General features: G+C 42.1%; 1 protein-coding gene across 5 annotated transcripts in view; it reads left to right on the forward strand.

The window, feature by feature from the left end:
* TRPM6 (transient receptor potential cation channel subfamily M member 6) overlaps window positions 1–27963 on the forward strand; it is a 332641-nt gene that overhangs the window by 276839 nt on the left and 27839 nt on the right. For 3 of the 5 annotated variants that reach the window (XM_077474929.1, XM_077474927.1, XM_077474928.1), the window contains exons 37-38: window positions 4207–4258; window positions 25741–25847. In XM_077474929.1, the coding sequence (XP_077331055.1) occupies window positions 4207–4258; window positions 25741–25847 (159 nt within the window). The remainder of the gene's footprint in view (window positions 1–4206; window positions 4259–25740; window positions 25848–27963) is intronic. The other 2 variants (XR_013272142.1, XM_077474931.1) reach the window with 1 other exon arrangement.

A 27963-nucleotide genomic window follows, 5' to 3' on the forward strand; every position in this document is an offset into this window, starting at 1 on the left:
AGTTTGTGGGACCCAAAAGGGACCGCCACCTCAGCAGAAGTTCCTGCTGCATCCTATATCTTCAGGGTATCCCGCACCACAGTCATAAGTGCTCCTACTGACGCTTTTTCCTGCACTAACCCGGACACCGAGTCATTCTCACCGTCCAAACGGTCCTGGTCCGCATCCTCTGACACGTCAGAACAGGGGCTGCCAGTCACTGTGGGGGCTGAGTCTGAATCAGAGCTCTCCCCAAAAGATGGGGGGAGGGTGCGTTTTTACCCCCCTTGCGTCTCACAGACAGAGGGCCTCCCCTGCAGGACTCACAACCCTGACCAAGTGCTGCGCTGTGCTGCTGCAGACCGATCTGCCCTGTATCAGTCACAAAGTGCCCAGAGTAAAAACCGCGCTGTTCTGAGGTACACAGACACCAGCACTAGAGGTAAACTACTCTGGGGCTACAAGAAATTGGCTGCTGGCCGTCCTAGCAAAAGAATCACCAAGAAAATGGCCGCCAAACCTTCTAGAAAATGGCTGACGGCGCATACACTGCATAAGACTACAGGAAAGTGAAGAAAAAAGGCCAGTAAAGAAATAACAGACCCTAACAGCCAGTGCAGCCCCCCGCCAAAGCTTGGATCCCCCGGAGGACCCCTGGCCATGTATATACACTGCACCTCATGCCCAGTCAAACAGCGGCCCCAGCAGGGGGAGGAGGGAATGAGGGATAGGGAGAGAGGAAAGGGAGAGTGAGAGACCCCCTAGTCGACCTCCCAGGGAATGTCCAGCTGCTCTATCCTGCTGAGGCAGGGAGAGCCGTACTTACCCCTCCTGTCGGGATTGCTGAACGCTTTCCACCACAGACCCATCACCTGAGCAGTACAGGGTGGCTGTTGGCCACGGCACACTGTGACACGGACAGCAGTAGTAAGCAGAAAAAAACTGAGCTGCAGGGAGCAGGGTGAGGGGTTATAGCCAGAGGGACCGCCCCCTGGGCGGTGCTGTGCAGTCTTGCTGTTTTTAAATGTCTTACATGTTCTGCCTAGTCCTCTCCTGAAGGTGGCGTAATAACCCTAAGGTCAAGAATTAAAGGAGCTGTGTCCGTCAATGAACGAAAAAGTGTTAGGCTAATTACATCCAAATTAAATACACAATAATTGTGCAATTTGTCCACTGATGTTCTTGGTAAAATTACCCTCTTGCCACAAGGTCACTTTTACAAAAAGCTCATGTTTATTTGGCTGCCTTTGCATGTAAGGAAAAGCTGTTGCTTCTCTGTTCTCCAGTTGCTGCAAGCATTTGAATGAATTGAATGCTTGCACCCCTCGCCAGGCCGCTGTGGTTACTCCTATCATTTTGTACATACAGTCGTGACATATGAGACAGTGGGAAGAACCAAAACAACCAACAGAAGCAGCACAGAACTCACTAGAAGCTCGGATGTTTAGTGGCTGGGGTGCTTAAAACCTACAGGTTGGTAGTGGGAACCACAGTGGTTGGCTGGGGCTCTTTTATAGGTGGGCAGACCCTGTGGTGACTTTAAGATTCAGCCAGCATGTTAACAACCATTTCTCAATATTATGTTGGTTCATGGGTAAGTCTACCTGTAACGACACCCCGAGTATTAAAGGGGTTAAAGCCGTTTAGGACATTTCCTTCCCGAACTCCAAGGCAGCTACCAAACACTTCCATCAGCCGAACAAGGAACCCATACGAATAATTCTACCCCAAATACGAGACGAGGCTCTGTATTGAGGTTCAAACAGAAATGAATCTTCAAACGAATGCAGGCTCTTTTTATACATTTGAGAATACTGCAGGCCCCACAGGAACAATGACCCGTATCCACCCACAACATCACACAATGGTTACATAACATATTAGGAGTTATACTTCCTGGCCATAGACCTCACAGTGTCCAGGGGATAAAATCTTCATATTTTTTTGAGAGATATTGTTAATGAATATTACTTTCCCATTTGAAGTAATCCAATCATATTCTCAGGGTTTATTCTTTTCTTGGTCATTGTGCGCCCAAAAGTGACTCCTGTCACACTACTCAAACCTAATAGTTCTGCATTTGGAAGGTACCAATAAGTAAAATCATGAGATATAAGGTTTCTCTACTATGGTTCTTTTCTGATACCTCTGCTTTGAAGTATTACTTCTTCTGCTACAGCAAGGGGAGTCTTCCTCTGTGTATGATAAAAAATGAAAACCCCCGGAAAGGCAGAGGTAGGCAAGTTAGTGATTGCCAGTTACCAGAAAAAGACAGTGGGGGACTAAACCTAACAACAATAAAACATTGAGACATCTAGACTGGGCTAACTAATTTTTTCAGGCTTTTTCACATCATTTTGCCACTAACACACTTCCTGTTCTAGGGTGACTACGCTCACTCATTGTCTTTATGGAGAAGCAGTGTGGTCACCTTAAAGCAGTAGTAAACCACAGTGGATGAAAAAAAGAATCCCCTGCAAGGCAATCTCATAATGTGCTAGCATTCATCGCATACTAGCACATTATAAGAGACTTACCTTAGAACTAAGCCCCCCAGTGTCGCCCACCTCTGAGAGGGCTGACACCTTTACACTGTCTTCCTTCCGGGTTTGCATCCTCCAGGTTCATGAGTGGCCAGGGGTGCGGTGACGTCTCTCCCGTGCATGCGCATGGGAGCCACCGTTTATGGCATGGGCTCTGAAGATCTGGCACTGTATGCCAGACTTTCAGTGTGCATGCGCCGGTAACATCACTGGCTGCACGTACTCTGAATATCTCCTAATATTCACAGTACCCACAGGTAAGCCTTACTTACCACTTTAAGACACAGTGGGGGTTATTTACTAAAGGCAAATCCACTTTGCACTACAAGTGCACTTGGAAGTGCAGTCACTGTAAATCTGAGGGGGGCATGCAAGGAAAATAAAAAACAGCATTTTAGCTTGCACATGATTGGATGATAAAATCAGCAGAGCTTCCCCTCATTTCAGATCTTCCCCTCAGATCTACAGCGACTGCACTTCCAAGTGCATTTTAGTGCAAAGTGGATTTTCCTTTAGTAAATCAACCCCAATGTGTATTAGGGCTACAAATCCCAGAGCTGATAATGCTGCTTGAGATAACACTGTAGAGGGCACATGATTCAGAGCAGCACTAGATTTCCTGCAGAGTCAACAACAATTTTTTGCACTAGACTAGATTTTTAAATAGACATAAAAAATGCTTTTAATGGTGTTTTTAAAAGACCAAATGGAGCAAAAAAGAGAATGTCATATGCAGGATTTACATACACTTTAGGATGCTGTATTCAAAATGAATTAGCTGCCTTAATGTGGTGTGCCTTAACACGTTATTGCAACATTTAAAATTTGCAGCGCTTCAAACCAAAAAATTAGATAATAGGTCAAGACAACAAATTAATATTTGAATATTTGTCAGTCTGATGCTTTTTTTTTTTTTTAATTACTACATTTGGGCCTTTGTGTAACCCTAAACATCTTGCTCATGTTAAGTGAAAGGTTTCATAAAATCTTTTGATTATCAAAAATAGAAATCCTAAACTGCATGTACTTGATATATACAGCAGATGTCTCTCTCTCTCTCTCTCTCTCTCGCTCCCTCTCTCTCTCTTTAAAGGCTTTTTCTGCCATGGCAGCTTTATCTGGCTTTCCATATATAAATCCAAAGTGGCTTTTACAATAATTCACTGTTCAGAATCTCTTCTCTTGTCTGTAGGGTTTCTAGCACCCACCAAAACAAAAAAACTTAATTTGGTAATTAAAACCTTTTAAAATATATTTTGGGGGAGCCTTCTATCTATATAGAAAATTGACCAAAATACAAAACGGCTGAAATATCACTCTCACAAAGGGATTATTATTCCACATCATAATCCTGTTTACAGTATGAATTGATAAGATAACGATTGATGTTTCCGTGTATATGTAGTATGCATAAAGAAAGTCATTGTGTAGTAAAGCGGTCATCAGTGATTTCACCAGCATTTTGGCACTTCAGAAACAATCATTATTGAAGGGTGACCCTGAATTTAATCTGGAGTCTCCTTCTTTTGTTGAACTGTACATAAATGGCTCAATGGTGGCAAAGCTTTGTCATTTTTTAAATTTTTTAACTGCCTCACCTCCATTCACTAACACAACCTTCACTGCTCATTTCTAAAGGCCAGTATTCATGAACTGTATGTATTTCTCTTGGTTTTTCTTACAGGTGTTGGGGAAAATCTTACAGATCCATCTGTTATTAAACCGGAAGACAAGCAGTAAGTTTAATCTTATTTTACAAGCTGCCACTGAAAATACAAAAGCCGATGTAGCGTTCAGTAGAGATTGTCTGTCCATCTGTCCTCATCACGGACGGTTTTCTGCAGATTGCTGCCTTTCACATCACAGACTGCCTGTCTTAATCCACAATTAAACAAGCACAGTATATTTAAAAGTGTTTTACTGTTTGAGTAATTGGAACAATTGTGAGTGTAATCAGCTAGAACATCTATATTTCCATGTTACCGGATGACAGACTAACACAACCGCACAAATTAGTACAGCATCCGTGAAATTACTGCTGTCGTTATTTTTTCTTTCTCTGTCGTTGTGGCAGACACAGCCTACTTTATGTTAGACTCTTTGGTTTCATGAACATCCTTTTATTTGTGAGGAGAAACAAGTTGTCTTCAGTGAGTAGAATTGCAGTGCCTCCTGGGAACTCTCATCTGGTATCTGAGGGAGAGCTGAGATTGTACCCTGGGACCTTTCTGAGCTGGAGAAGAGCTGTTGTTGTCTATACTACTTTGTTATTGGACTAATTAAATAGTTTCCACTTGTGTTGCATGAAATTACAACATTCCCAGAGAGTCTGCGCTTCCAAGCTAAAGACAATGCACATTACATGAATGACAGCAGAACAAGAGTTTCATGTGCCAGATGCTGTATAAATAGTTGTGCATCCATGAACTTGCTTTAGAAAGAATTATAGGTGCCAGTGATTTGCATCTGGTATCACTGCAGTTTCAATATGAATAGTACAATTTCAGTATACAAGCAGATGACATAGTAGTCAATGAAAGAAGGATGTACGTACATCATTAAACTGATATATTCATTAAAATACTTGCATGCATTTTTAATAAAGTACCTCAATCATTCTTTGTACTACCCTCCTACAATGACCTGCACATTCACATTCACACTGAGAGAGAGAGAGAGAAGTAAGATAAGTACATTTTTCTGCTTTGCACAATGATGTAAATGTAACATTTAAAGCTTTAAGTGCATCCATGTAAAATAAAGCAACCTGTTTAAAGCAGAACTTTACCCATAACAACTTGATAACAAATAATGTTATTTAGCAAGGAACATACCATTAGGTCCATACATATATTTGGACACAGGCACAATTGTCATACTTTTGACTCTGTAGCCACCAGAATACAATTAAAACAAAACAATCCAAATAAATTTGAAGTGCAGACTTTCAGATTTAATTCAATGGGTTGAACATAAAAAATCAAGTACAAATTTTAGGAACTGCAACCACTTTTATACACAGTCCCCCCATTTTCAGGGGCTCAAATATAATTGGGTAAATTAATATAATCATAAATAAAATGTTAATTTTTAATATTATGTTGAGAATCCTTTACTGGCAATGACTGCCTGAAGTCTGGAATCAATGGACATTATCAAAGACTGGGTTTCCTCCTTTCTGAAGCTTTGCCGGGCTCTAACTGCAGCTGTCTTCAGTTGATCTCTATTTGTGAGTTTTAATGCTTTTAGTTTTGCCTTCAGAAAGTGAAATGCATGCTCAATTGGGTTGGGATCAGCTCATTGACTCGGGCATTGCAGAATATTCCACTTCTTTTCCTTCAAAAGCTAGTGGGTTGCTTTTGCAGTGTGTTTTGGATCACTGTCCATCTGTACTGTGAAGCGCCGTCCCATCAACTTTGCTGGATTTGGCTGAATCTGGGCTGACAATGCAGAATTAATCCGGCTGCTTCTGTCTTCTGTCACATCATCAATAAACACCAATGAACCAGTGCCACTGGAAGCCATACATGCCCATGCCATCACACTGCCTCCACTATGTTTTACAGATGATGTTGTGTGCTTTGGATCATGAGCTGTTCCAAGCCTTCTCCACACTTTTTTCTTCCCGTCATTCTGCTACAGATTAATCTTAGTTTTATCCATCTAAAGAATGCTTTTCCAGAATGGGTCTGGCTTTCTTAGATGTGTTTTTGCAAGGTGTAATCTGTTTTTTTATATTCTTCGGGCTTATGAATGGTTTGCACCTTGTGGTGAACACTCTGTATTTGCCCTTGTGAAGTCTTCTATTGATTGTAGACTTTGACAATGATACGCCCACCTCCTGGAGAGTGTCCTTCACTTGTCTAGATCATAGAAAAGATCTTGCGATCATCCACCACTGTTGTCTTATGTGGATATCCAGGCCTTTTTATGTTGCTGAGCTAACCAATGTGTTCCTCTTTCCTCAGAATGTACCAAACTATTGATTTGGCCACTCCTAATGTTGCTGTTATCTCTCTGATGGATATGTTTTGTTTTTGAAGCCTTGCAATGGGCAGTTTCACTTGCATGGACAACTTCTTTGATGCATGATGTAGGTTCACAGCAATAGATTCCAAATGCAAATACTACACTTATAATCAACTTCAGACCTTTTACCTGCTTAATTGATGAAGAAATATTAAAGGAGTAGCCCACACCTGGCCATGGAACAGCTTTTGATTCAATTGTCCAATTACTTTTGGTCCCTTGAAAAAAGGGGGATGGCTATTCTTAAGAGCTGTAATTTCTAAACCCTTCCTCCAATTTGGATGTACATACCCTCAAATTAAACCTGTGAGTGTGCACTTTCAGTTATATAACTATAGCTTGAATATGTTTTGGTAAATACCTGAAAAAAATCAAATTGTGCCTGTGTCTAAATATATATATGGTCCTAACTGTATATTTTCACATTAATAATTACACACACAAATTTGTGCATGTAAATTTCCTCCAGCATTGCTCCTGTCTCTTCTTGCAGGAGGCTGCCATTTTGCTGAAGCCCAGAGCCCCTGAGCACAAGTAAAAAACTAAACCCATCAATTCAAAAGTTTCTTAAAAGTTACATTCCTGAAATGCCTGGATTGCTAATTCTCACATTTGCTTGTTTCCTCATCCAAACTGTCAAATCATCAAATGGCCGGTGTCATAACTGATCGCATGTGCAGCACCATAACAGTTGCAGATCAAACAGACGCGGCTTCCTTGACTGTAAAGGATATGAGGGTTTTATTCCAATTCCAAAGAGGAGGTCCGCCAAATAAAAAAATAATTAAATGCCAGCAGCTACAAATATTGCAGCTGCTGACTGTTAATATATGGACACTTACCTGTCCAGGGAGCCCGCAATGTTGGCAGCCGAAGCCGATCTGTTTGTCAGCTCTCGGCTGCTGCCGCCGTCATCCTCAGTAAGGGAATCAGGAAGTGAAGCCATGCGGCATGTGCAGAGCAAGGTGAGCCCATGTATTATTGGATTTTAAACAGTATAGACACTTTTTTTTAATGTTTTACATAGCAAAAGGGGCCAGCCTGAAGTGATCTAGCAGGACTTAATTTTCTGACTAAAGTTCCCTTTAATCCCCCTCTCCACAGCAGCATATAGTTACTTTTCCTTTGCTTTTCCTTCTCTCCGGCTCTGCTGTTCGGCTGCCAATGGCAAAGAAAGCTACCATGTGAAAGCTAAGAGTCACTAAAGTTGTAGCTTACACAGGGGTATGGGCTATTCCCATTTGACAGCTATGATATATGGCATCATGCTTCTCTATGCATAGAAGGAAAGGGTGTTTTTTTTTTCTCCTGGAAAATGAACAGGGTGGCTGAGAATGAAGGAAATATGTATTTGTGCTGCTGGGGTGGGGTGATTAAAGTGAACCTGTTGCCTTTCTGTGCATTGTTTTAAGAAAGCAGTGAGATAGCTTTATTAGTTAGCTGCTTCTCCGTCACTATACTGTATATTGGAAAAAGTAAATGGTCAGGACCTGGCTTGTAGTGTCTGGCAAGGGTTTTCTAGATTAACAGACATATTGTTTTCTTTCTTTTATCTATACAGTATTAATTTGTTTTATTGACTGTTAAGACCCAACCATGCAAGGAGCGCTAGGACTGTAATGGATGGCTATCCCAGAGCAGTCTGACCACAAGACAAGGCAAAATGCCTTGTTTCCTACCTGGCCAGTTCACATTGCTGTGTTGCAGTGGTGTGCACTGAAAAAAGTATGGCAAGTAGTACTGTTCTTCCAGCGCAGTGTGATGCAATCCACTGCCTAGCACTGCGCTGCAGCCAATAGAAAGTATTAAAATGCCACTGTGTAACATTTTGATAAAGTTTGTTAAAGAGAAAGTACACAGTGCAGGAAACTGTAAATGGCACTTCTGTCATCCTACGGCACATCAGTGGCTCCGTTCTAATACAGAAACTTCTCATTCCACCATTTTTTAGTGGCTCATAGCATCTTCTAAGCTTATGGCCCTTTCTGTCCCTCTGACTGATTTATGAGTGCTTGGGATTTTCAACAGCAGGCTACTGTTTCTTAGATTTTTAAGACATTTGGTCTTGTGTTCTAACAGGTGAACATTAACCAGTTCCCGACCACTCACTCAGATATACTGTGGCAGAATAGCTCCCCAGAGCGAAACCCCATACAGGAGCGCTTTTCGGCCACCAGAGGTGCACGCGTGTGCCCGATGCACAGCGGGGGACATGATGTGCGTGGCAAGCAGGCACAATAGCCGCTGGCTACACGCAATCACGTGCACGAGCGCCAGCACAGGGATTTGTGTGTGTAAACACACAAATCCCTGTGCTGTTAGGCAAGAGGAAACATATCATTTGTTCCTGCTAAGTAGGAAAAACTATATGTTTCCTCTCCTAGTCACTCCCATCCTCACACAGTTGGAACACACTGAGGGAACACACAGTTAACCCCTTGATTGCTCCCTAGTGTAAACCCCTTCCCTGCCAGTGACATTTACATAGTAATCAGTACATATTTTTAGCACTGATCGCTGTATAATTGTCAATGGTCCCAAAAAAGTGTCAAAAGTGTCCGACCTGTCCATCGTAATGTCGCAGTACCACTATAAATCACTTTTTACCAGTTAAAAAAAAAAATGCCATAAATCTTTCCCATAGTTTGTAGATGCTATAACTTTTGCGCAAACCAATCAATATACGCTTATTGCATTTTTTTTTTACCAAAAATATGTAGAAGAATAAATATTGGCCTAAACTGATGAAGAAATCCGTTTTTTTAAAATGTGGGGCTTATTTAATATAGCAAAAAGTAAAAAATATATATTTTTTTCAAAATTGTCGTTGTTTTTTGGTTTATAGCACAAAAAAAATCACAGAGGGGATCAAATACCACCAAAAGAAAGCTCTATTTGTGGGGAAAAAAAAGGACACAAATTTCATTTGAGTACAGCATCGAACGACCATGCAATTTTCAGTTAAAGCGATGCAGTGGCAAATTGTAAAAAGTGCTCTGGTTAGGAAGGGGGTAAAATCTTCCTTGGCTGAAGTGGTTAAGAACTCATGTGATGCCAGCGTAGGGTGTAAGATATTCAGAGTGCTTTTAGTTGCAGGCCCTCAAATGTCTGCTGTTTTCCTTGGCCTATTAAAGGTTGTTTGCTGTGTTGCCGAACCTTTATGCAGAGTGCTTTTGTACATTCCAAAGGTAAAAGACTTCCTGTGTGCTTCAAAAGACAAGAAATCATTTTTGCATTCACCATAAAATCCTTTTCTCTGAGTCCATTGAGGGACAGAGGTCTCACCGCTCTGTGTCCAGACCTCCTGTAATCTACAGTATAACTCAAAGGTGAAAATTTTCCTCTGTCCCTCAATATACTTCAAGAAAACAATTTTGACAGTAAATACTAACATCCTGTTTTTCCTAGAGCATGAGCTCAATGAACATTTAACTTTGCATTGTGATCATTTAATTTTGAACAAAAAGGACCTATTCCTTTGGTAATTTGATCCAAATCTGTGCAGTTTAGGTTGTTTTAACCCATAACCCAGGCTATTAGATCAATCAATTAATGTAAATAAATGCAGAATTAAGATTTGACTGTTGTAGGATGGGGATCTAACTGCTGCTGGAGGGACATCTGACTGTTGAAGAATAGGGATCTGGCTTTTGTTTCCTAGAAGACTGCAATAGAGAGGCGCATTTAATTGTTGGTGCTGGGAGGATGAAAGTTTATTTACCATAAAAACTTTTTGGTAGGGACACGCAGGATCAGCAGCAAAGACCAGAACTCCGTGTAATGTATCATTGATTGGGGTTCTCATTTCACTTACTGCTCCAACTGCTAAAAGATCTGTATGCAGACATAAAAAAAAAAAAATGTTGCAAAAGAACATTCACAACTCTGCTTCAACCATCTCTATACCCTAACCTGATCTTGCTAATGTTGATATTTACTAAGCTTACAGCAGATGTTCAAAGAAAGAATGACAGCCAGATGAAAAATGGAATAACATATTATTCATGCTTCATTCATACTGTTTTTGTACACATTGTGACAGGCTAGCACTATGTCATGGTGTAAAAGGGAAGCTGGAGCACAATTTGGCATGCAAGAAATTGCTAACTAGGGATGGGACTTTATTTCACAGTCATGAAAGGTACATGTGTCACATAGGGTTTTCATCCATACAGGGGGAGGTGCTCTATATGTGTCATGTAGAAGGAAAACAAGCTTGTTGCTTTTCTCAGTGATTGGTAAAACCCAGTTTAGATCCTGGAGACTTTGTAGAGACTTGGGAGAGCCTCCAACCTTAGTTCCATGTTTTGCCTGCAGACATCATCCTGATTATGAAGGCGTGCACAGCCCTCTTAATATGGGGTGCTGACTGCAGTTCATGGATCTACTGTGCCTAGGAGTCCATCTGACTGCAAGACAGAAGCCAGAGATTTTGCACATGCACTCAAGAGTCTAAGTTGTGAGGATTGTCTGCAGGTAGACAGACAATGGCCTGAAGCCTGTGAGGCCAGAGCATCAGTGCTGCAAGAGCATGCCAGGGGGCTGAAAGTGAAATATTTTGTTGTGTCTATAGAAGAGAGATGCTAAAAAAAACCCTGCTAAGGTTAATCCTTGTGCGTTTTTTGAACTTTAAAATGAAAAGGGCAAGAAAAGCCCTTAAAAGAAAATGTTGTGAGTGGACTGTGCCCTTAGAAGCCCTACATTTGAGTTAATTTTTCACATATGGTGGTATAAGCAGGCAGAATTGGAATCTTCCTGTTAAAGAAGTAAGTTCAATCTTGTGAACCGTGTTTCTGTGCGTGAGACAGCACAAACTGTGTATGTAAACGAAGAGAGCCTGCAGAGGAGAAACTAGTGTTCATCTTTTGTTGAACTGTGCAAAAGTGCTGTGGTCTGAGAAGCAGAGTGACTGCAGGATGGGGTGTTCAAGAACTTTGAAAGTGTGAGAGACAGAATACTTTGGCTTGATGGGATTTCACCACCTTTGGTCAGAGAATCCACCCAGACAAGAGAATACATTGGCTCTAGAGTTTGCTGTGGAGTAATGTCAATGCCTGTTGGCAGCTGTGACCTTAGCTATAAAGAAATACTGGCCAGTGCTGTGAGATAGCTGGTAGCTGTCATGGCCCAGGAAGTGTAATGCTGTTGGCCCTGGCTTTGCTGGTGCAAGTACACTTGCTGTTGTTATACAGAGAGATGTAAGTGTGTCACAACATGCAAGACGATGCCACGTAGGAAGTTAAGACAAAACACAGAGGTAAATGTAATGTTTGTGTTGCAGTGAGTGGGAGCATGCTATCTCTATGTTTCCCTTGTGCCAGTTTACAGTGCCTTGAAAAAATATTCATACCCCTTGAAATGTTCCACATTTTGTCATGTTACAACCAAAAACATAAATTAATTTTATTGGAATTGTTTTGTGATAGGCCAACACAAAGTGGCACATAATTGTGAAGTGGAAGGGAAATGATAAATGGTTTTCAATTTTTTTTACAAATAAATATTTGAAAACTGTGGCTTGCATTTGTATTCAGCCCCCTTAATTCTGATACCCCTAACTAAAATCTAGTGGAACCAATTGAGTTCAGAAGTCACCTAATTAATAAATAGAGTCCACCTGTGTGTAATTTAATCTCAGTATAAATACAGCTGTTCTGTAAGGCCCTCAGAGGTTTGTTAGAGAACCTTAGTGAACAAACAGCATAAAGAAGGCCAAGGAACACACCAGTCAGGTCAAGGATGAAGTTGTGGAGAAGTTTAAAGCAGGGTTTGGTTCTAAAAAAAAAAATCCCAAGCTTTGAACGTCTCACAAAGCATCATCCGAAAATGAAAGCATTAATCAGAGCATTAATCAGAGAAGAAGCCAAGAGGCCCATGGTAACCCTGGAGGAGATGCAGAGATCCACAGCTCAGGTGGGAGAATCTGTCCACAGGACAACTATTAGACGTGCAATCCACAAATCTGGCCTTTATGGAAGAGTGGCAAGAAGAAAGCCATTGTTGAAAGAAAGCCATAAGAAGTCCCGTTTGCAGTTTGCGAGAAGCCATGTGGGGGACACAGCAAACATATACAAGAAGGTGCTGTGGTCAAAAGAAAACAAAATTTAACTTTTTGCCCTAAAAGCAAAATGCAATGTGTGCTGGAAAACTAACACTGCACATCACCCTGAACACACCATCCCCACGTGAAACATGGTGGTGGCAGCATAATGTTGTAGGGATGCCTATCTTCAGCGGGAACAGGGAAGCTGGTCAGAGTTGATGGGAAGATGGATGGAGCCAAATACGGGACAATCTTAGAAGAAGACCTGTTAGAGTCTGCAAAAGACCTGAGACTGGGGCGGAGGTCCACCGTCCCACAGGACAACGACCATAAACACACAACCAGAGCTACAATGGAATGGTTTAGATCAAAGCATATTCATGTGTTAGAATGGCCCAGTCAAAGCCCAGACCTTAATCCAATTGATAATCTGTGGCAAGAATTAAAAAATTGCTATTCACAGATGTTTTCCATTCAATCTGACAGAGCTTGATCTACTTTGCAAAGAGGAATAGACCAAAATGTCACTCTCTAGATGTGCAAAGCTGGTAGAGCCATCCCCAAAATGACTTGCAACTGTAATTTCAATGAAAGGTGGTTCTACAAAGTATTGACTCATGGGGGATTAATACAAATGCACGCCACACTTTTCACATATTTATTTGGAAAACATTTTGAAAACCATTTGTCATTTTCCTTCCACTTTACAATTATGTGCCACTTTGTGTTGGTCTATCACATAAAATCCCAATAAAATACATTTACTTTTTGGTGGTAACATGAAAAAAATTGTAAAATTTCAAGGGTATATGAATACTTTTTCAAGGCACTGTACATCACAAAGTAACCATAGTATCTGTAACTCCAGCTACTGCAATTGGGAAACTGAGAAACCAGCTTTAAGTGGTAAGAGAGAGTAACTGACTGACCAAGAGTGAAATTGAAGGGTGATTGCCTATAGCAACAGCGGTGAGGCCAGTACTGCTGTCTGTGTGCCATGGATGTTCCTTACTGAGGATTGTAGCAAGCTTAAAGCCAAGATGCTTCATGGGGAGAGGATTCAGCATGTCTGTGAGCACCAGCCAGCTTCAGCGGGGAGAGTGCTATCCCCCATAAAAACTCGACAAATTACGTCACCAAGAAGAAGCGGTTGCTCTGTAGATGTGGTTCATTGTCCCCATAAGGATGTGTGAGTTTTGGCCTGCTGGGAGTTGCCAATAGGAACACTACTTGGTGAAAGGTCAGCTGATATTGTACTTGAAATATGGACAATGGGGGCATGATATCATGACTTGCTCCAGGTTGTGGAATACAGCAGCAGATGATACCACTGGGAAAGAGGCTTGATCTACAGGCCCAGTTTCCTGAGCAAAGATGTCTCTCATGGCAACAGTGAGGAAGTCCCTGTTGTGCTTCCGAGGATCTGTTAAGAAGTATATGAGGCCTGTTGTGATTTTGCCGTGTGGCCCCATGGGTGGAATCACAGGGCCAAGTGGAACTGAGGATTCAACCAAGTCATGTCAAACAATTAAAATAATGAAGATGGTGATGCCTAATTTGGTGGTGGGTAGGCCTATCCTTATTGAAAAACATGCTGGAACTACTAATACATAGATGAAAAGGATTGGGTATATGTTGATCTGTTGTGAAGTGTGAGTAACCCCAGTTGGGAGACCTGCTGACTATGTTGAAAGAGACTTGTCTTTGTACTAGACCTTGTATAGTGTGAAAGTAAGTGTTAAAACTGAATCTAATAATAAGTAAAGCTTATTAACAAGGTTGAAAATTCTGCTTTAATGTGGATAATGACAGAACTCTGGACGGCCGCACTCCAATGCTAAAACGATGCTTTATTCAAATAATATTTAGGACACAGCAAATGACATCACAGCGAAAGATGCTAACAGCTGACACGTTTCGCACTAAGGCTAGTGCTTACTCATAGCTGAAACGTGAAACGCGTCAGCTGTTAGCATCTTTCGCTGTGATGTAATTTGCTGTGTCCTAAATATTATTTTAATAAAGCATCGTTTTAGCATTGGAGTGCGGCCGTTCATAGTTCTGTCATTATCCACATTATCTGCATGCTGTGTCTCGCACCTGGATCCCTTCACCTGGAGCAATTATCTCTGAGTTCACAGGACCTGCCTTTCAGTGGTGGTGTATATCTCTCTTGTGATTCTCTGGACTTTTGAAAATTCTGCTTTGTTTACACACGTGTACCTGAATTAAAGGTAATAGGGGTTACCATTAAGCTGAATGTGTTATACTCCCTAGAAACAGTGCCTGGTGCAGCAGGAGTGCCCCTGGAAACCTCCAAGGCACTCAGTGTGCCAGAGCCAGAGAAATGTATACATTCCAACTTTTTGAGATGGGAACGAGGGACATCTATTTGCAAAAGTATGTTGGCATAAGACACAATAGTAGATCTGGTGCAAAACAATGCTCTATGAGAGCACCAGTCTATTGTTACAAATGAGGATGAGTTTGCCTCTAACACTCAAGAGGTCCCTTTAAGAGATGCATTCTAGGAAAATTCAGTGAATGAGTTTTTTTACTCCCTCAGCCAGCTGGAAGTCCCCAAGAGTATATTAAGTATCAATACCGGTTCTCCTTTAGTACAGAAATAAGGTCATATATGGGTAATGTGTTCCATGTTGAGTCTCCATGTACTTCTGTGTCTACTTATCTGATGGATGGACTAGTAATAGTGTAGTACCTTTGATTAGAGTACAGAAAAAATAGACTGTGATGGTTTGGCAAACAGTTTATTACCTATAATGCAAGAGATCTTGGTGTTTAGCAATGGGATGGAGACTGTTTCTGGGTTTTCAGACAAAGGGCCAGCCAGCTTGTAGAAGTAGGTGCGTTTGCGGCAGCAGCTGATTTCCCTCACAAATACAAGTAGCCAAGCAAGATGGAGAAACCTGCAGAAATTGAAATCCGGACATAAAAGAGTCAAAATTAATGTGTCAAAAGTAGAGTCAAAACACATGCATGTATTTGAAGAAATTGGTGAAAAATTGGTTGCATGTAATAAATGTCAGCTGTCAGGACAGTAGCCTTTGGAGTGTCATGTGTAGGGGAAGTTGGTTTAATATGAGATTGCCGCAGGAAATAACCACTCCATTGTGTATAGTTCCTTTGTAGATGCAGCCCTGACAATCACTGACAAACTGAATGTTAATACTACTGACAATGATGAAGTTTGGTTTCCATGGGTGACAATCAAAGTGACAGTAGACCTGATAGTCAATTTCACATTTCTGGTAATCCTGGAAAATATAATGAGATGGGTAATTGCTTATTAATCACAACAAAAATAAGGGGTGAAGGTAGGACCCCTACAGGTTTAGGAGAGTAGTCAGGGGAAGGTTTTCCTGAAGTCCAGTAAACTTCTAGGATGTGGAAGCGAAGCCAGTAAACAAAGACTGGGGGAATTTGCATAAAGCCCAGCAAGGTTGTTTCTAAAAGAGTTAAATCCAAAAATAAAAGAAGCCACACATTACTCAAAAAGTGTTTGAAAACATTCAAGGTTAAAGGTGAATGAATTGGCTTAGAGGAAAATGAAGGAGTGCTTTGTAAATTTAGTGGCACCAGATGCTTAAAACTGAGTCAGCATCATATTCTGAAAGAAACCAAGATTGGTAAATTCCCCAATGGCAACATGGCTTGCTTGATCTCAGGAAAAATAACTAGTCTTGTCTATATTCCCATCGCACACGTTCCTGGATTACAGGCTCCTCTGCAGCAGGTGCTGCATCACAGACAAACACACATGTTCTGTTAATTTAAAGATACACACTCCACAAACCCTTTCCCTAGTGTATCATCACAGCGCTGTGAATAACTCAATATTTTATATCTTAGCTGCCACTTACCATACAATGTCACATATAAATAGGTGCAAACAAAAATAATAGTAAATTTCCAAAAAACTAATTAGTTGCACGTGGCGCTATAACCTGTGTACCTTTCAGTGCACAAATCCTCACCTCCTCAGTGATCTTATCTCAAATCATAAATTGTCTAATCAATAACAAAATATATAACTATTAATCACTCAGTGAATACCCAAATATACATTTAGATTACACATATAGTGAAAACTACATATAAATGAATGTGAATATAGTCCATCCACCACACAATATTCAAAAAAGCATCCAGATTACAGAAAGTCTTTCTATAAATGCATAAGAAGAATATCCGGTGTTCAGATTCCTTTCTACAAGTGACTCCTTCACCACACCATCCGTGATTTCTACTCCCCCCTTCGTGAAAACACTCACCGACTGCTAAGCCTTACACTCTCGTGTGAGGCTCAAGGGCTTTCAAATGATCTCCCAAGATGGAATTCAGACCCCAGCACATCCGATTGGAACTTCTCCACTTATACACTTCATTGTATAAATATATACCTCAAAGAGAAATCACAGAGGGAGACCCCAATAGTGTAATACTGCAAACACTCTTTAATGTATAAAAAATCTCACTCCTTATGCACTCACATGAACTTAAAAACGCAAAATCACTTCAAGAGAGTAAAAAGACTCGCTTCACAACTTCACTCCACAATACTATTCTGAATACGTCGGGGCATTGGTGGTCACGGCGGACTCATAAGATACGATACTGTATCGTTTGATCTCACCCCTCCTCGTGCGTCCCGCCTGGTCCCACACAGCGGGTTTATTCGAAAAAGGGCGCCTTCAAGTCAGATGAAACAGTCCTCTCAGTCCTGTGCCTCCTTCCCAGCTCCGTGTATGTCAGCTCAAAAGTCTCCAGATAGCCACGCCCCCGACATGTTTCGTCACATCAGACTTAATCATGGGATTGGCTATCTGGTCCATCATCCCTCCTTATATTCCCCCATCGTCGAATCAGCGTCCTTAATTTTTCTCTGTCACTCCCATATTAATGGAGTGTATACTCACGTCCAAAACACGCGCCGACGCCAAATGCCCGATTTGCGCATGCCCAAATCACAACATTCGACCCCTCCATCTCGAAAATCGGCGCTTCACCCCAGACATTCGATTTAAGAGTTCGCTACAGTTTCCTGCCCGTGCGTCGATATTTGTCACGTGTATCGAAACATTCGACCTTAGATATTGCATTCGATGCTTTATAGGTTCCGCTCCGGTCTCAATGTTTAACAAACTCTTCATGCTAGTAGATCTCGCATGCGCCGGGATCGAGACTAAGTGTCCCCATCTCCACAATAATCTAGTATTGAGTTCCATGTCCCCGCATTCCATCATTGAGAAAATGTGGAACCCTTAAAGTACTGCCTCCAGTGATGTTAATAACCATCAGTAGTATCTCTCCATATACGTAAACGGTGTCCCTCTGTATGACGCATTGTATTAAGTCAACTAATCCTGAGTAGCCCTACCCACACACAGGGTGCAAACCAGTGTATATAAAACTATAGACTGGTGCCATACTCTGTCGCCGTGTCATCAATGCGCCAACGTTTACAATAATGGTTACAATAATGGATATCATACATCTTCAACTGGCTGATAGGAATATAAATTGCGATATTACAGATGCAAATCTAATTCAATTCAAGCGAAAATGAATATATCTCAAAGATACCATCTATATTGCGGGTGCACTTAACATATAAATACAACTCCAAATGCAAAATATTCTAAAAAATCTAAAATCGCATAGAAGGAGATCCCAATGCTAATACCCTAAACAGAGATGAAATTGGCACTATCATAATAATTTCAGGGCTTCCCCATCAGAAACTTATGTGAAGACTTATTTTAGAGATCAATGGTTGGTAACCTCCTATACATTTCCCTCTCGGGATTGCAACCTCAGATAGTAGACATCATGTGCATTTCCATATCGGAATTGCTATCAACTATCTGTAAAACTTGAGAAATCACTGAACCCCAACATCTCATACAGGATGTTTCTACTAAAGGGACTAATTCCCCCTATTAGGACCACACTGTTACTGTCCATACTTACTTGCCTATAAATCACTAATGTAGCAATTAAGGTCCAGCTCTATGTTCATCCCTCTCGGATAGAGGCTCCTCAGCAAGAAGATCCACTTGGTCTCCCTCTGCGACAGATCCCTTACCCGATTTGAACCTCTCCAGGAGGGATGGACATGATCTATTCCACAAAACTGTAGTAAATCGGGATTTTGTTGATGGTGTTCCTTGAAATGTAGTGACACACTATGGTACTGGTAGCCTTTTCGGATGTTGGTCAAATGTTCTGAGATACGTACTCTCAATAATCTCTTTGTACGTCCTACATATAGTAATTTACAAGGACACCATAGCAGATATACAATATAAGACATATTGCATGTCATGAATTCCTTGATTTCAAATGATTCACCCTCACTGTTGGTTATTGAGGTGATCCCCCTGTTTATCTGATGAACAGTTCTGCAACATATACACCTCCTGCAAGCATAGAAACCTTTCAGGTCACCCGAGATGGTGATTCGTTTAGGGGGGTCCAGAACCTTTTTTACAACCCTATCCCCTATATTGGGTGCCCGTCTGTAGATAAATCCCGGGGTTTTGGGTATCACCCCTCCCAAATATTTATCCCTACCCAGAATATGCCAGTGTGTTCTAAAAATTTGTTCTACCTCCCTAAATTGATGATGGAAATTGGACAAAAATCTTAGTTGATGTTGTGACCCCTCCCCTTCCTTTCTCCTCCCCTCCAGGCAGGTTTCCCTTGGAATATTTGCAACCGTCCCAATAGTTTCATCCAAGATGGTTTCTGAGTACCCTTTCTGTATAAACCTCTCCTTCAAGATTTGGGACTGGGCTGCAAAATCCTCTTTAGTTGAACAGTTCCTACGGACCCTTAGAAATTGCCCCTTAGGGATATTTCTAATCCAGGATGGGTGGTGTCCGCTCTTAGTTGATAAATAGCTATTTCGATCTGTGTTCTTAAAGTACACCGTCGTGCTCAATCTATCATCCTTTCTCTCTATCAGGAGATCAAGGAAGTTTACCGCAGTGGAACTAATATTGAACTCCAACTTAATATCATTCGTGTTGGAGTTCAATCTTTCCAAGAAATGTAAAACTGAAGCCTCTGTTCCCCCCCATATAAAAAACAGGTCATCTATGAATCTGCGATAAAAGATTAGTTGCGGACAGTCAATACCAAACACATATCTATCCTCCCACTCAGCCATGAATAAGTTGGCGAGGCTGGGGGCATATTTAGCCCCCATTGCCACGCCAACCTTCTGGGCAAAGAAGGATCCATCAAACCAGAAGTAGCTGTGGGTCATGCAAAAATCTAATGCCTGGCCCACAAACACCTTCCGGGAATGTGGAATATCCTCCCTCCTGCTCATGGCCCAATTAAGTGCCAGTAGGGCATCTTGATGTTGAATAATGGTATAGAGGCTGGCCACGTCAGCCGTAACCAAATACACTTCCATGGTAGAGGGGATAGAGATCTCATTGAGGGATTTTAACAAATCTGTTGTATCCCTCAAATACGCTCTTGTGTTTTTAACACTGGGTTGGAGTGCTCTATCCAAGTATTCGCCCAATCTCGACGTGACTGATCCTATCCCGTTTACAATAGGGTGAGGTGGAGGAGCCGTCACATCCTTATGAATTTTGGGCAAAGTATAAATTACCGGTATCCTGCAGGAGCTAGGGACCAAGTATTTCTTTTCTTTCAAATTAAGTACTCCCTTCCCATACCCCCACTCCACCAACAACTCTAATTGGCTCTTATATTCATCTGTAGGGTCTACGTTTAATTTTTTGTAGGTGGTGGTGTCCCCTAACAGCTCCTCCAACTGGTTGTGATATATTCATTTCCTTCTTATCCAATATCACCTTGCTCAAATTGAAGATGCCATTGTCTAAGTGTCCCTCAGTCTTTTTCTTGGATTGTTTCCTCCATCCTGCCCTGCATCCCCTCCTCCTCTCCCCATTGGACCTCCCTGTTGGATAAGAAGGAAATGAATATTCTGAATATGGGACTTAAATGTGCTCCACGACAGAGTATGAATAGGTTTGATGTATACATAGATATACACAAATATATTCGCACTTTAAACATCAAGAAACATTTTTTGTTGCACCCTAATACGCCGAAAGTAGGGATCAATAACCCTAATAGCCAAATGGATAGTGGACTGAGGAATCGGTCACTATTCAATCCGCAGCTGACTGCCAATCACTTTGTAGAGGTTTTTAAAAACTTGGTATTAAATGATTTAGAAAAACTCCCTGTAAGTAAGGGTGTGAACCCTAGATATATAAAGGAGGGGATTACATCCCTAGAAGAAAAGAATGATATCATTATACGCCCGGCAGATAAGGGAGGGGGGGTGGTAATCCTCGATAGATTATTCTATCACAACCAGTTGGAGGAGCTGTTAGGGGACACCACCACCTACAAAAAATTAAACGTAGACCCTACAGATGAATATAAGAGCCAATTAGAGTTGTTGGTGGAGTGGGGGTATGGGAAGGGAGTACTTAATTTGAAAGAAAAGAAATACTTGGTCCCTAGCTCCTGCAGGATACCGGTAATTTATACTTTGCCCAAAATTCATAAGGATGTGACGGCTCCTCCACCTCGCCCTATTGTAAACGGGATAGGATCAGTCACGTCGAGATTGGGCGAATACTTGGATAGAGCACTCCAACCCAGTGTTAAAAACACAAGAGCGTATTTGAGGGATACAACAGATTTGTTAAAATCCCTCAATGAGATCTCTATCCCCTCTACCATGGAAGTGTATTTGGTTACGGCTGACGTGGCCAGCCTCTATACCATTATTCAACATCAAGATGCCCTACTGGCACTTAATTGGGCCATGAGCAGGAGGGAGGATATTCCACATTCCCGGAAGGTGTTTGTGGGCCAGGCATTAGATTTTTGCATGACCCACAGCTACTTCTGGTTTGATGGATCCTTCTTTGCCCAGAAGGTTGGCGTGGCAATGGGGGCTAAATATGCCCCCAGCCTCGCCAACTTATTCATGGCTGAGTGGGAGGATAGATATGTGTTTGGTATTGACTGTCCGCAACTAATCTTTTATCGCAGATTCATAGATGACCTGTTTTTTATATGGGGGGGAACAGAGGCTTCAGTTTTACATTTCTTGGAAAGATTGAACTCCAACACGAATGATATTAAGTTGGAGTTCAATATTAGTTCCACTGCGGTAAACTTCCTTGATCTCCTGATAGAGAGAAAGGATGATAGATTGAGCACGACGGTGTACTTTAAGAACACAGATCGAAATAGCTATTTATCAACTAAGAGCGGACACCACCCATCCTGGATTAGAAATATCCCTAAGGGGCAATTTCTAAGGGTCCGTAGGAACTGTTCAACTAAAGAGGATTTTGCAGCCCAGTCCCAAATCTTGAAGGAGAGGTTTATACAGAAAGGGTACTCAGAAACCATCTTGGATGAAACTATTGGGACGGTTGCAAATATTCCAAGGGAAACCTGCCTGGAGGGGAGGAGAAAGGAAGGGGAGGGGTCACAACATCAACTAAGATTTTTGTCCAATTTCCATCATCAATTTAGGGAGGTAGAACAAATTTTTAGAACACACTGGCATATTCTGGGTAGGGATAAATATTTGGGAGGGGTGATACCCAAAACCCCGGGATTTATCTACAGACGGGCACCCAATATAGGGGATAGGGTTGTAAAAAAGGTTCTGGACCCCCCTAAACGAATCACCATCTCGGGTGACCTGAAAGGTTTCTATGCTTGCAGGAGGTGTATATGTTGCAGAACTGTTCATCAGATAAACAGGGGGATCACCTCAATAACCAACAGCGAGGGTGAATCATTTGAAATCAAGGAATTCATGACATGCAATATGTCTTATATTGTATATCTGCTATGGTGTCCTTGTAAATTACTATATGTAGGACGTACAAAGAGATTATTGAGAGTACGTATCTCAGAACATTTGACCAACATCCGAAAAGGCTACCAGTACCATAGTGTGTCACTACATTTCAAGGAACACCATCAACAAAATCCCGATTTACTACAGTTTTGTGGAATAGATCATGTCCATCCCTCCTGGAGAGGTTCAAATCGGGTAAGGGATCTGTCGCAGAGGGAGACCAAGTGGATCTTCTTGCTGAGGAGCCTCTATCCGAGAGGGATGAACATAGAGCTGGACCTTAATTGCTACATTAGTGATTTATAGGCAAGTAAGTATGGACAGTAACAGTGTGGTCCTAATAGGGGGAATTAGTCCCTTTAGTAGAAACATCCTGTATGAGATGTTGGGGTTCAGTGATTTCTCAAGTTTTACAGATAGTTGATAGCAATTCCGATATGGAAATGCACATGATGTCTACTATCTGAGGTTGCAATCCCGAGAGGGAAATGTATAGGAGGTTACCAACCATTGATCTCTAAAATAAGTCTTCACATAAGTTTCTGATGGGGAAGCCCTGAAATTATTATGATAGTGCCAATTTCATCTCTGTTTAGGGTATTAGCATTGGGATCTCCTTCTATGCGATTTTAGATTTTTTAGAATATTTTGCATTTGGAGTTGTATTTATATGTTAAGTGCACCCGCAATATAGATGGTATCTTTGAGATATATTCATTTTCGCTTGAATTGAATTAGATTTGCATCTGTAATATCGCAATTTATATTCCTATCAGCCAGTTGAAGATGTATGATATCCATTATTGTAACCATTATTGTAAACGTTGGCGCATTGATGACACGGCGACAGAGTATGGCACCAGTCTATAGTTTTATATACACTGGTTTGCACCCTGTGTGTGGGTAGGGCTACTCAGGATTAGTTGACTTAATACAATGCGTCATACAGAGGGACACCGTTTACGTATATGGAGAGATACTACTGATGGTTATTAACATCACTGGAGGCAGTACTTTAAGGGTTCCACATTTTCTCAATGATGGAATGCGGGGACATGGAACTCAATACTAGATTATTGTGGAGATGGGGACACTTAGTCTCGATCCCGGCGCATGCGAGATCTACTAGCATGAAGAGTTTGTTAAACATTGAGACCGGAGCGGAACCTATAAAGCATCGAATGCAATATCTAAGGTCGAATGTTTCGATACACGTGACAAATATCGACGCACGGGCAGGAAACTGTAGCGAACTCTTAAATCGAATGTCTGGGGTGAAGCGCCGATTTTCGAGATGGAGGGGTCGAATGTTGTGATTTGGGCATGCGCAAATCGGGCATTTGGCGTCGGCGCGTGTTTTGGACGTGAGTATACACTCCATTAATATGGGAGTGACAGAGGAAAAATTAAGGACGCTGATTCGACGATGGGGGAATATAAGGAGGGATGATGGACCAGATAGCCAATCCCATGATTAAGTCTGATGTGACGAAACATGTCGGGGGCGTGGCTATCTGGAGACTTTTGAGCTGACATACACGGAGCTGGGAAGGAGGCACAGGACTGAGAGGACTGTTTCATCTGACTTGAAGGCGCCCTTTTTCGAATAAACCCGCTGTGTGGGACCAGGCGGGACGCACGAGGAGGGGTGAGATCAAACGATACAGTATCGTATCTTATGAGTCCGCCGTGACCACCAATGCCCCGACGTATTCAGAATAGTATTGTGGAGTGAAGTTGTGAAGCGAGTCTTTTTACTCTCTTGAAGTGATTTTGCGTTTTTAAGTTCATGTGAGTGCATAAGGAGTGAGATTTTTTATACATTAAAGAGTGTTTGCAGTATTACACTATTGGGGTCTCCCTCTGTGATTTCTCTTTGAGGTATATATTTATACAATGAAGTGTATAAGTGGAGAAGTTCCAATCGGATGTGCTGGGGTCTGAATTCCATCTTGGGAGATCATTTGAAAGCCCTTGAGCCTCACACGAGAGTGTAAGGCTTAGCAGTCGGTGAGTGTTTTCACGAAGGGGGGAGTAGAAATCACGGATGGTGTGGTGAAGGAGTCACTTGTAGAAAGGAATCTGAACACCGGATATTCTTCTTATGCATTTATAGAAAGACTTTCTGTAATCTGGATGCTTTTTTGAATATTGTGTGGTGGATGGACTATATTCACATTCATTTATATGTAGTTTTCACTATATGTGTAATCTAAATGTATATTTGGGTATTCACTGAGTGATTAATAGTTATATATTTTGTTATTGATTAGACAATTTATGATTTGAGATAAGATCACTGAGGAGGTGAGGATTTGTGCACTGAAAGGTACACAGGTTATAGCGCCACGTGCAACTAATTAGTTTTTTGGAAATTTACTATTATTTTTGTTTGCACCTATTTATATGAAACACACATGTTCGCCAGCACACCAAGGATCTTGAATTAGTCATCACATACCTGACAAAAGGGGTCCTGCGTGGCTCTGAAAGGTTACACTAGTTCTATTGTGATGTGAACTCTCTGCAATAAAAGTTTTGGGCTGCAATTCAAGATCCATGGTGTGCTGTCGAACATGTGTATTTATAAGAAAAATAACCAGCCGGTGCTTGTGGAAGCATACCCATATAAGGATGTAGCCATGAACCCATGAAATAGTGACAGTAATGTACTGAGAGAGTCACTGATTGAGGCATGGAGTAAAGTCTTCCTTTAGTGAAAAGGAAAGTGAAGATAGGCAGGAATGTGCCCACGTAGATGGCAGTTGAGGGTGAAGTGACAGAAAGAGGGGCTCCTGCTTTTGTGTTCTGTCTTCTGGGTAGAAATGGGGGAGGGGATATGTGACAGTCTATCATTATATTACGATGTCAAAAGGCAATTGGAACGAGGTTAAGCTAATTTCCCAGAACATGTAAAAATGCAGTATTAATAGTATATCGATTGTGGGTTGTTTTGCCCATGTTATATTTGCTTCAGGTGTGGTATGTGACCCATTTGCTTTTTTTTTTTTAAAGCTTCACAGCTTTAAAAAGCAGTGTCGTGTTTTTCTGCTGTATATCTTTCAAGCAGTATTGTTGATATCTATTAAACATTTTGTACAGCAGATCCCATTAACCATAGCTGGGATTTTCAGCTTTCCTGTCAGATTCGGAGCTTATGTGAAGTGCCCGCAGTGTAGGTATACAAACTTCACTCTTTCTTAATAAGGGATTTGGTGACTTTTGACACTTTACGTTTGTTTCTACAGGTCAAGAGGTATGGTGTTTGGGCCAGCCAATTTAGGAGAAGACGCACTTACAAACTTTGTTTCCAAACACTGCTGCAACTCCTGCTGCAGGAAGCTTAAACTTCCCGGTATGTGTTATAATTGTTTGATTATACTACCATCAACACTTTTTTATGCTCATTATGTTGTTGAAATGTGTAACTTCTGTTTAATTTCCAGTGCAGTGCTGACATTCTGCTTTCAAGATTATAAAAATATTCTGTGAGGAGTTTAGGAAGGGATTTACTTAAGAGCTGCTCAGAGAAGAGATTAAACAGCATTGACACTTTTACATTAAATGAGGCACATGATGAGACAGTCTTTCATTGCTGCTGAGTCTATTAAGTACAGCTGCTGTGCGCCTGCCTCTCTGCCCTTGGCCTGTCAATCATTTTTAAGAAGAAGTCTAGCACCAGTGCTGCCATAACCAGCCATGCAACACAAAATTATATTAAAGTGACCCCTACCGTGTCAGAAGGGCGCGCGCGGTGTTAACAATTCCGTTATTAAACTCTTTATCCCTGTCTCTTATTTTAAGTCCCGGCTTCCCTCTGGAGTTTTGCTAAGATCATGCGGATCTTATATCCAGTTTATCTTTGGCGAGGCAGAGTCATGCAGTCCCACCTTTTCATTAGAGATGCTTGTTAACCTCAAGGGCGTTTGCTGTATGTTTTCATACTTGTAATTGCAGACCTTTTGAAGTAGGTCTAAGAAATCTAGTTTTTCTAACGCTTTATCTTTTTTGTATTATGCTCCTCAGAAGTAGTGATGGACGAACTTCCGACGGGACGTTTCGCGAACGCGAAACGCGAACGGACACAAACGTTCGCGAAAACGACCGTTCGCCGCGGGCTCCATTGACTTCAATGGGAGGCGAATTTCGCAAACCTTTAGGTCGAATTTGCGGCCACGGGGTAATTATTAGGGGGTAGCACGTAGTCCCACCACCTGGACAATAGCATAATACATGTATGAGGTGAATTTGGGATCGATAACTACAAGCATTTTTTTTTTATTTGGGAAATTGTTCTGACAATTCAGGACTATGGAGCTAATGAAGGCAATGGAGGAGAGGGAAGGTCAGGGACCAGGGTAGGCAAACAAGAGGGTGCAGGAGATACAGAGCACTGACAGCAGCACCGTAATACAGAGCACTGACATCAGCACCGTGACATACAGCGCTGACAGCAGCTCCGTGACATACAGCGCTGACAGCAGCTCCGTGACATACAGCGCTGACAGCAGCTCCGTGACATACAGCGCTGACAGCAGCTCCGTGACATACAGCGCTGACAGCAGCTCCGTGACATACAGCGCTGACAGCAGCACCGTGACATACAGCGCTGACAGCAGCTCCGTGACATACAGCGCTGACAGCAGCTCCGTGACATACAGCGCTGACAGCAGCTCCGTGACATACAGCACTGACAGCAGCTCCGTGACATACAGCGCTGACAGCAGCTCCGTGACATACAGCGCTGACAGCAGCACCGTGACATACAGCGCTGACAGCAGCTCCGTGACATACAGCGCTGACAGCAGCTCCGTGACATACAGCGCTGACAGCAGCTCCGTGACATACAGCGCTGACAGCAGCTCCGTGACATACAGCGCTGACAGCAGCTCCGTGACATACAGCGCTGACAGCAGCTCCGTGACATACAGCGCTGACAGCAGCTCCGTGACATACAGCGCTGACAGCAGCTCCGTGACATACAGCGCTGACAGCAGCTCCGTGACATACAGCGCTGACAGCAGCTCCGTGACATACAGCGCTGACAGCAGCACCGTAAGCAGCCCCAGGAGGAAGTCAGCACAGCACAGGGATGGTGTGATCCCCTCATAATAAGAACCCCCAGGAGGAAGTCAGCACAGCACAGGGATGGTGGGAGCCCCTCATAATAAGAACACCCAGGAGGAAGTCAGCACAGCACAGGGATGGTGGGAACCCCTCATAATAAGCAGCCCCAGTAGAAATATGACACCGCTCAACCTCTTCAAAGAGGAGGGTAGGGGCATATAGTACGGTGTGCTTTTTTGGGTCAGGGAAGTGAGCCAAATGAATTAAGAAGGTCTGTGTGCTTGATTCCAAAAATTGTTTATAGACATATACATGGTCTACTGATCACATGTGTTGAATTCCTCCGAGATCCATGCCTCATTCATTTTTAGAAATGTGAGGTAGTTAACACTGTGGTGAGCTAG

This window comes from Lithobates pipiens, unplaced genomic scaffold, assembly GCF_037356315.1.
Source record: "Lithobates pipiens isolate NorthernLeopardFrog02 unplaced genomic scaffold, aLitPip1_a1.2 Scaffold_13, whole genome shotgun sequence".
Classification (NCBI taxonomy): domain Eukaryota; kingdom Metazoa; phylum Chordata; class Amphibia; order Anura; family Ranidae; genus Lithobates; species Lithobates pipiens.